The 10,110-nt window shown below is 43.6% G+C and overlaps 1 protein-coding gene across 1 annotated transcript in view; it reads left to right on the top strand.

Moving 5' to 3' along the window:
- Nucleotides 1-10,110, top strand: part of EGFLAM (EGF like, fibronectin type III and laminin G domains) — a 123,568-nt gene that overhangs the window by 38,154 nt on the left and 75,304 nt on the right. The window contains exons 3-4 of the mRNA XM_044431340.1: nt 1,978-2,061; nt 5,757-5,783. Coding sequence (XP_044287275.1) covers nt 1,978-2,061; nt 5,757-5,783 — 111 coding nt within the window. The remainder of the gene's footprint in view (nt 1-1,977; nt 2,062-5,756; nt 5,784-10,110) is intronic.

Consider the following 10,110-nt stretch of genomic DNA (forward strand, 5'->3'; position numbering starts at 1 on the left):
TACAGCATACTAAAAAGCAGAGACATCACCCTGCCAACAAAAGTGCGTATAGTCAAGGCTATGGTTTTCCCAGTTGCAATGTATGGCTGTGAAAGTTGGACCATAAGGAAGGCTGAGCGCCGAAGAATTGAGGCCTTTGAATTGTGGTGCTGGAGAAGACTCCTGCGAGTCCCTTGGACCGCAAGGCGATCAAACCAGTCAGTCCTAGAGGAGATCAACCCAGACTGCCCTTTAGAAGGCCAGATGCTGAAGATGAAACTCAAATACTTTGGCCACCTAATGAGAAGGAAGGATTCCCTGGAGAAGTGCCTAATGCTGGGAACAATAGATGGCAAAAGAAGGGGATTGCAGAGAATGAGGTGGCTAGATGGAGTCACTGAAGCAGTCAGCGTGAGGTTAGGTGGACTCCGGGGGATGGTGGAGGACAGGAAGGCCTGGAGGAATGTTGTCCATGGGGTCGTGATGGGTTGGACATGACTTTGCAACTAACAACAACAACATTAAAGGAACAGGATTCCTGTTTTCTGTGGAATGTTGTTGTCCTAATGGAGTGCTACCTCAATATACATTCAGTTAAAAATAATAGAACTTATAATAATAAACCTTACTTTCACCATCACTCTTTTTCTTCCTAAAACAGGTTCACAATCAAAGATGCATCAAATAAATTAAAAATGAAGACAAGCATTATATAGGAAGGAAACTCACACATCTGTGCATATGTCTCTGTCTGATTCATATAGGGGTGCCACCTTTAGTTCTGCATGGAGATTCTGTCACTTCCAAACCCATAGAACTAAGAAAAAAGCACCACTGGCCTGGATTTCTCTACTGCTTTTTAAAGTGCACATTTGAAATCTTTGGTGGTCCATCTGGCCAAACCATTCTGTTGTGTGCTTGAGCAGTGTTGAATTTCAGGCCGATGGAATGTAGGGCAGGCCGCTTTCCTTTAGACATTTAGCAGCAGCGGAGCGGAGGCCACATCTGTCAAGGTCTGGCGGCCCAGTAGTCTAGTAAAGGGTGTAGGAACTGTAATTCTGCATGTGAAGTACAAAAGTTTTGACTTCCTTTTCACCTTTGCCTTTTAGCTCACTAGCTGTTCTGACAGACTCAGGCAGCATGTTTGCTATCATTTTGGAGACGCTTCTAAGTGATGTGACAGAATTTATCAGTTGTTTTAGGTGTTGTAAATCTTGCTGGCAGGGTAAAGATAATTCAGTATTTTTAGCTTTGTTTTTCACTTTTCCTCCACCTCCTATATTTTGATGGAATATTGATGGTATGTTCCAAAGCTATGAAAATCCTACAAATTTTGTGTATTTATCATATTTATATCCCACCTTTTTCTGCAAGGAACTCAAGGCAGCTTATGTAACTCCCCTTTTCTTCACCATTTAATCCTCACAACAACCCTGCAAAGTAAGTTAGGCTAAGCATCAGTGATTGGCTTAAAGTTACCCAAGGAACTTCAAAGCAGAGTGGGGACTAGAACCCAGATCTCCTGAGTCCAGCCCTCTGACCAGTCACTGTTACTTCAGTTCCTTAATGTAGGGTAGCCATGTGCAAAGGAGGGATCCTGTATCTTTAACAGTTATGTGAAAGAGGGAATTTTGGTGGGAGCAGTTTTTCTTATCCCTGCAAGAGAAGTGCATTTGCTTTAGAATCGGCTTCTATACAACTGTCAGAGTTGTAGGATCCTGTTGCTTTTTGAAGCTCACTATACTTGATGGCCTATTTAGCACAATCCTATACATGCCAAAAGTAAGTCTCACTGAGTTCATTAATATCTATTCTCAGACAAGTCTGCAGGATGGCATCTGAAATATACTTGTATGTGTTGCATGCTTTGTATCTCTGTAGTACATGTACTTCAATAGAGTTGTGAGTTAAACTTCCTGGTTGCTTTCACTGACTTGTATTATGTTAATGTGTTGGAATGTTTATTCCCTGGCCTAACTTAAGTTGCATCTTCTCAAGGTATATTATGCTGAGGTCAAGGCTGATAAACCAATTAGACAGCAGTCACATGATGTGCCCCTGAGTCTGGATATGCTCAGTATGGTGAGTATTTGACATTATGTAAATGTACATAGTTTGGCATTAATGTACACCAGTCAACTGACCAATTGCATTTTATCAACAAATAGGCTCTGCTTTGATGTAGTGCTGGTGTATACATAGACTCAAAATCCTTAGAATCACCCACATGCACCTCACAGTCTTACTGGCATTTCTAGGCTAAACTGAACTGGTTTTCCACTCTAATGTTGAATGCAAAGAAAAATTAGTCCTTTTGTCTTAATTATGCCAAGGATTAGAGGGACACTATTCTGTGCCCATAGAATACCATGGTGAAATGAAGCTTTGCTTGTTTGCTTACAGAATTTCTGTCTATTTGTCACTGCTTTCTCTTTCAAGGTAGAGTTGCCATCTTGCCCCACACCCAAAAAGCACTCCTTTGACTTTAGGTGCCTGCATAAGTTCAGCATGTGTGATATTTTCTACCTCTACATGCCTATATGGGGAAGTCTAACTTGTTGCATTTTTCTGTGCTGTGTAGCTGTTAAACTCACAGCAGTTTTCCAGAACAAAGGGAGACCTTGAAATCACAATTGTTTGGTTATTTTTTAAAGAAAATCAATGTATTACTGTGCTTTTGACCTCCATATTTATTTTCCTTTTAAAATGTTGGGTTCAAAAATTGATATCTGGGAAGCTTGCTAAATTAAAAACACATCTAGCATCCTTTTATATGCTGACTTTAAACATATTGTTTTAATCATGGTGAAAACTGCATGCATGTGAAAGATTGTATGAGTATGTGGTCAACTAAACTGGTCATTCACATTGAACTGTCCATGTGGTATCAGTCAAGGCCCTTCCATGTGTAACAATCGCACTAGAGTATGTGCATGTCCCCCACCCCTTTTTTTGCACCAGAAATAACACTGTAAGTGGGTGAACAAAAGAGAGCTTTAAACTATAATGCTGCTTGCTCTGTAAGCACTGTGGGTGGAATTTAAAAATAGCAGACTTCCGATGTTCCTGTTTGCTAGTGAATACCTCTGGTTTATGAGTTCTTAATTCTTTAAGGAGAGAAGCTCTTTCAGGTGTGTGTGTCCTATGAGCAGGAGTGAGTATGCAAATAGACCAAGGAAGAAGATCACAATTTCTTTATTTTGTTTGTTTGTTGCCCACTTAATTCCCTTTCTGGAGGGTAGGTGATTGCTTCCCTGTTGCCTTTTGCCTCCTCTTCTTCAGACCTTAAGTCTGTCAGCTGCTGTTCCTTTTAACAGGTGCTTGCTGTGCAGAAATTAGCAGGTGGAACCATCACGGAATGGAGCAAAGTGTTGTTATATGCTGATTTCTACATAGCAAACAACTGTTAGACATAGCAGATGGGGGTCTAGTCCTGAAGTCAGGGCATACTGCTCGGATTCCTGTTGTTGCTTCCTTGTACTTAGGCCAAGTCTCATCACTGGCTGCTTAATACTTTCCTAATATAGTGAACAGCTTGTCGGGCGCAGCCCAGAAAATCCCAGTATTAATTTGCCCTCTCTCCACCTTTGGGGTGTTTTCAGTACTGAGAATAGGCCCATTGTGGGATAAAATGATTGCAATCATTTGACCTATGCTCTCTGCTACTGAATGCATCCCCTTCTTGCATCTGCCATCTTTTCCACCACTCCCAAGTCCCAGTCAGTTTCTCCCCCACAGTCCCCTTCTCAGTATTCATCTTTCTTTGCTCTTCAGCTTGCATATAGTTTTTACTGTATCATTCCAGCCCATCTCTGGGAATAGCAAATCATAGTTGTTGAATAGGAAAAACTGGGTATGCAACCTGGTGCCCTGCAGAAGTTGTGGTTTACATAAGCTGCATAAGCTCCTGCCAACATGGCCAGTGTTCTGGGATTATGGGACTTGTAGTCCAAAACATGTGGAGGGCACCTGGCAACAGTCCTTGAACTTGCACATGAAAGTTCATCTATATAGAAGCATCTGGGTCAGTAGTTGAGTATTGCAATGTGAATATGCCAAGCAGCATTTCAGTTCTGTTCCAGTGAAATAGAAAATGCTGGGGCTTTTCCAGCAAAGTCCCATAGTGAAGGGTGGTACATTTAGTTTCAGTGTAACCACAGAGAGAAACAACAGTCTGTTTTATGACTTCCACATTTCACCATGGCTTATTTTCGCATCTGAACCCAGAAACCATGCTTATGCATGGTTTCCATTGTGCTGCCATAGAGTCCTGTGGCAACAGCAGCTGTGATTGCAGGAGATGCTCCTGCTTGCAGCCATCGTTGCCCAGGCCTGCCTAGCAACTGCCGACTTGGAGGTAGCAGTGCTCTGATTGGCTCCTCCACTCTTGTCATCCAGCACACTGCCTGCAGACGCCCACCTGCAGTGCATTGCAACATTGAAGTCTTGTGGCAGTGCAACATTGTGCCACTCCACCTCCAGTAGGGATGTGACTGGTACTCCTGTTCAGCCACTGTAGTGCGCTGGAATGGTGGTGGATTCGCTGCCTTTGCACTGGTCTCCTCTCAGGGAGGCTGCACTACACCGGAAGAGCATGAGAGCTGTGCATGGGATGGCACCACCAGGGCAAGCATCCCAAGGAGCCCATGTCTCTCTCTCTGCTTCCCACCTCGCCTTTGCTCCGGGCTCATCACTGGCATTCCTTCAGACTGTCAGCAAACGCTGCTCACCTCACTCCATCTCAGTTGCAGGGCAGACACATTCCCAGCTGCCAGCAGAAAACTTTCCTAGGCAGATGTACACTCGCCCTTCCTCAGAAAAGTCTTGCCGGCTGGATGCGCTGCCTCTGTTCCTGGCATGGATACCCCACTGATGTTCTCTGAGTGCCTGGCTACAGCCCCTTCCAGCATGTGCGAGGCCTCTGCACAGGGGAGCACGGACATGTCTGAGCAAGGGAGGAGTGGGGTGTAGGTGTAGGTGGGCACGCCTGTACATTGGAGTGGAGTGCAGCGGCACAGGGAAGTGCTGCCCTAGTGCTGGAGCAACAGTCCTGCTCTAGTAAATGGGTGGTCGGTTCTTCTAAGGAGCCTGAATAAACAAGCAAACAAACAACAGACAGGAGCAGCTGATGGAGGCCTTGCCCAAGGGAGGGTGTCAAGGAAAGGGAGGCAGGTGACACAGGCAGGAGCACTGCACCCTGGGATTGATTCTCAGCTGTGGGTGCTGATGGGATACTGGCCACCATTAGTAGAGGAAATGGAGAAACGTGGAAACCACACCTCCATGGAAACTACGTGACTGTCTGAAACCAGACCCCAAGGTAAGAAACCAACCCCACAGTAACCATGCAGTGTGGCTTAGCATTATGTGTGAACACACCCAGTGTCTTGGCCTCTTCAGTACTGGCCTCTAAGAGAGCATTGTCATGTTCCTGTTGCTTTCCCAAAAAAGATCTGGTGGTTGTGTTTGAAAGTCGTTTCCTGATTTACCTATTGCTATTTTTACTTTACATTTGCATGATCTGTCTAATGTTCAAGTACTGCATTCATTTTTTGTCCATCATGCTGTGAATGCTTGGCCCTAAAAACAGCTTATATATATCTTCAGTGAATCATAGAATAGTAGAGTTGGAAAGAAACAATAAGAACAATAAGGGTCCAGTCCCCTACAGGACTCCAATGGAAAACCTACCACCCATGTATATGTTTACTATATGTTTAGTAAATAAATAGTATTTAATAATGCTGCTTTCTAATGCTCTTTTTTATTCCTACCAGAGTCAGATGGATGGGCAAGCAATTTTTGTAAGTACTATGTTTATGGATATTTATTGTTTATTACATATTGTTAAGACAAGGGAAGATCTCTGAGTTCAATCTGACCATCCTAATCAAGGGCTAGAGACGAAGCAGATCACAGACTGTTGTTTAGGAACAAGAAACTGACTGATGTAGCATAGTGGTTAAGGATGTAAGCTCTGTACTGAGAAGTTCCGAGTTCAAATCCTACCTCTTCCATGAACTATTAGATGGCTTATGATGAATAAATATCTCCCAGTGTCAATTTTTTCCATCTGCAGCATTGACATAAGAATACTGGCCTATTTTACAGGGTTGTTGTCAAGATGACTGGTAAAAGCGGATTGAACCTGGTAAAGTGTTATGTAGGTACCGTTTAGGTCTGATCAGACACAGTGAAGAGCTCCTGTGCCCCAGTCCAATGTGCTGTGCTGCGTACTGCACTGATTTTCAAGATGTTATGCCAGAGGGTGGAGATGAAGGTGGGAAAGCTGGCTTGGTGTTGGAGCCATCACCAGCCTGCTGTGGTCACAGGCTTAAGGTGGCATTTAGGAGGACATGGCAAACTTGCTGGGCAATCCAAAAAGGTCTACTCTGAAATAAGTCCCACTGTGTTTCAGCTTAGGAGTGGCATCTCAGTTGGATTAGGCTCTCCTAGATCATCTTCAGCTTTCAAGGCACCCCTAGGGATTCCTGGGCAAAGAAACGTACATAATAGCTGATTTCCTATTCTTGATCATCTACAATCCAACAGTTCTGCCATTCTATCTCAAACAGCTCTGAGGGAACAACAACGCAGGTTCCTTGTAAGGTGGGGAACAAAAGTAAAGAGAAAAAGTAAGTGGGGTACTAGATTTTTTTTAAAGCCAGAAGTAGCCAAATTGGGTAGGTTTACTTAGTAGTTAGAGCAAATTTGCCCCCAAATAATAAAGTCCCTCCTTCACTTGTTACCATTTTTGGGATGAGTCAGAATGTAATTAATCTATAATAATTAAAAAGGATGTATGATTGTCTATCAGTACCATAATGCCAAGCCATGAAATGGGATCTCTGAAACTTGGCAAGTACTCCTGGGGACTATTTGACTTTTTAAATGCATTAATTATTTTTAATTAATGTGAACATGCCAATATGTTTGAAGGCTTCAGTAACATATATAGCCTCTGGGGTAGACTTCCTAAAACAGCGAATAGCTTGATAATACAAATACTTTGAAGTCAGGGAAAGTGAGTAGGCTGGTGGATAGAGTTAAACACCTCCCCCTGCTGTGGGGCAGCACTCCCTCTACCCCAGGAAAAGGGATGCACAGTGCCTTCCCCAGGGAGATAAAGGGATGTGGCATGGCTAGGGGCATCACTCAGGCTGCCAGCGGGTGTGGCTTTACTCACAGGAGCTGGTTTCCAGTCCTGCCAGGCATGTAAGTTTGCTTGCCAGTGTTGCAGTATTAAACTAAGGTCTGTTTTAAATGTGCAGACCTGGATCCCTTTCTTAGTATTAAATACAGGAATGCTGAATGGAATACATTATGCAAACCATTTTGGAAGGAAGTGGCAGTTCCTCCGTTATCCTTTCCAACTCCACATACAGCCTTTATGTCTAGCAGCTATCCCCAGTTCTGGTTAATAATCAGAGATTAAAAGTTCCCATCTTCTGTTCCCCTGTGAGAGATGAATTATTTTGAAAGAGGTGATGCTTCAGTAGCTAGCATTTGGCCATTTGAGAGCTTGGACTTTGGAGTTCAAATCCTGGCTTTAGTGAAGAAAGCTATTTTTTTCCCTCCGCTTATTCTCCTGGGGGGTGTAAAAGGAAAGCTGTGGCAGGGTCTTAATATGCATGCTGATGACAAGGGAGTGAACAGAAGGGGAAAAAACAACAACGCAGTGAGATTTGGCAGGCGAATCATTTGCTTTCTGCACCTGGAAATACTGTTTCACGCTATTGCTGTAGCTTTCCATGCACTGTAAGTAAGATTTCAAGAATCTGGAAATGACAAGGGTGGGGAGTAGGGAAAAGCTTTAAGAAGCTTGTAGAATGACTATGCCATGTCATCACTGAAGTTTCCATATGCTCTTATTTCCAATTGCACCAGATATGTTTATTTATTTATTAAAAATATTCCTAGCTGCCATTTAGAGTAAACCCTTCCAACTCCTAGGCTAATCCTGTGGTCTTACTGTTCCGAACAGCTACTACACCTTTGCCAATGCTGGCTTAATGTGATTGCCATCCTAGGCACTCCCGAAAGCAAAGTCTATAGCATAATAGCTGTAGAAATGAAAGCTAATGTGGCAGCATCAGGAGACACTCCCAGGATCCTCAGACATTTCAGTGCTGCTCAGGCATCATGGGATTGTACACTGATGAAACCTGCATTGGCCATGCATAGAAAATGGCAGTTAATACCTGACGTCTGCACTGCTAGCACGTTGTCATCCTAACCTGCTAAAAACTCTTTGTGCAATGCACAAATAGGCTTCTGGGTAGAGAGGGCTCAATGATTAGAAGGGCAGAAACCAATCTTCACTTGCGAACTCCAGGGCTCTTTTCAGGCAGAGAGGTGAACCTCATGGTTGCCCAGATGCTAGCTAGGAGCCAGCCCTTCTGAAAGAAAGACATTCATCCAAATGTAGGAGGAAGGGTGGTATTCCAGCCTCCACAGTTGGCCAAATCTATAGCCCTGTGGTTGAGAAGATCCCTGCAGCTGTAAAAGGACTCTGAACACCTCCGAAGAATGGTGCCTCTTCAGGGCTCTAAGAAGAAAATAATCTTGAGAAGTCAAAGCTAGGGTAGACAGAACTCTAAACTGTTAGAAAGTGGAGCTAGTGAAATTTACTGGATGTACATATTTCCTTTCCATAATAGCCAAAGCCCTCTGTGAGGTTTACAGCAATTAATAAAAACACAAACTAGAGATAGCATAAAAATAGCACAATTGTTTCCCACTATGCAAAATTTAAAAACCAGTATAACAGCTAAAACATTTTAGTACAAATCAGACTTGTTTAAAGCAGCTGACATAAATGTCCCAATTTTCCATTAAATGCCACCGAATGCCTTGGAGAAGAGGCAGCCTTAATCATGTGCAAAAAAGGTGGAGGTTGCTGCCAGGTGGGCCTCAGTGGAGGGGTAATTCCATCAGCAAGGGCCACCTTCACTGAGAATGCCCTCTCATTGCCCCCCACTAAGCTTCCTTGAATGCAGCACTTGGAGGGTGGCATCTATGTCGACTGTAGAATCTGGGTGGATAGATTTTCTGCACTGTGCCATTTGCTGGTGGTGTGTCTCCCCAGTCCCATCCAACCCAGCTTCATTCACTATCTGTTCTCCTACCACCTTCATGGAAAATCGAGCCAAGCTCTGGTGAGTGATGCACAAACGTAAGACTTGTCTTGCTGGATAATGCCAAAGCCCATTCATTGTATTACTGTTTCCAATAACCTCCCAGTTCTCACAAGCAGGATGTTAAGTTTGCCTGCCTTCAGCATCTTGTATTTGGCTCTATACTGCTTCTGTATATTGAGGCACCATTTCATTATCATGGTTAATAGCAAGTGACAGGTGTCTCTTCCATGCACTTGCCTGATATGACAAAATAATTCAAATATACATGGGTTTAATAATCATTGTTAAATGTGGAGTTACTCTGTTTGTTCTGCAGACACATATCGTATATACCAATGTATACAGTGACTTGCATATAAGATGAGGTTGTTATCTTGGACTGTTTTTCCTGTGTTTGTCATATGTTGGGTGTACAAGACAACCTCCAGTATTTGATTTGTTATTTTCATTTTCAGAGGGCTCTTATATGCTGGCATGTACGAGTATTTGTCAGCCAGAAGCTTCTAGAGTTTTGTGATGCCATGTTACTGTATTCTAGCTAATAGCCATGTTACCTCTCTGATTTGGAGGTTGACAGAGGTCCACAAGGGGGCTGGCCGGCTGGGGTCAGTCAGGGAGGATGACGGGCACCACTAGCACGGATGGGTATGGGGGTGGGTGGGTGGAAGGACAAGACCTGAATGGGCTGCACTGTGTCTCTCCGCAGATGGCTGTGTCGGGATGTTCCCCTTCTCTGCTGTTGCCACTGTGGCTGGCCTGGAATGGTGCACTGCCCGCTGGTGAGGGTGGGGTTGGGACTGGACTTGGGACTGGCCTGTGGTTGCATGCAAAACTTGCAATGTGACACGATGCAGGATGAGCTACCCCGGTACCAGAAAGAAGTTTGTAAAAAATAATTATTAATAAAAATAAGCCTGTAAATGCAATTGCTTCTATTATCTATCCTTTTAAAACGATGAATATAATAGGATGAGGATTTTTCACCTGGCAT

This window comes from Varanus komodoensis, unplaced genomic scaffold, assembly GCF_004798865.1.
Source record: "Varanus komodoensis strain SLA01 unplaced genomic scaffold, ASM479886v1 scaffold22, whole genome shotgun sequence".
NCBI lineage: Eukaryota > Metazoa > Chordata > Lepidosauria > Squamata > Varanidae > Varanus > Varanus komodoensis.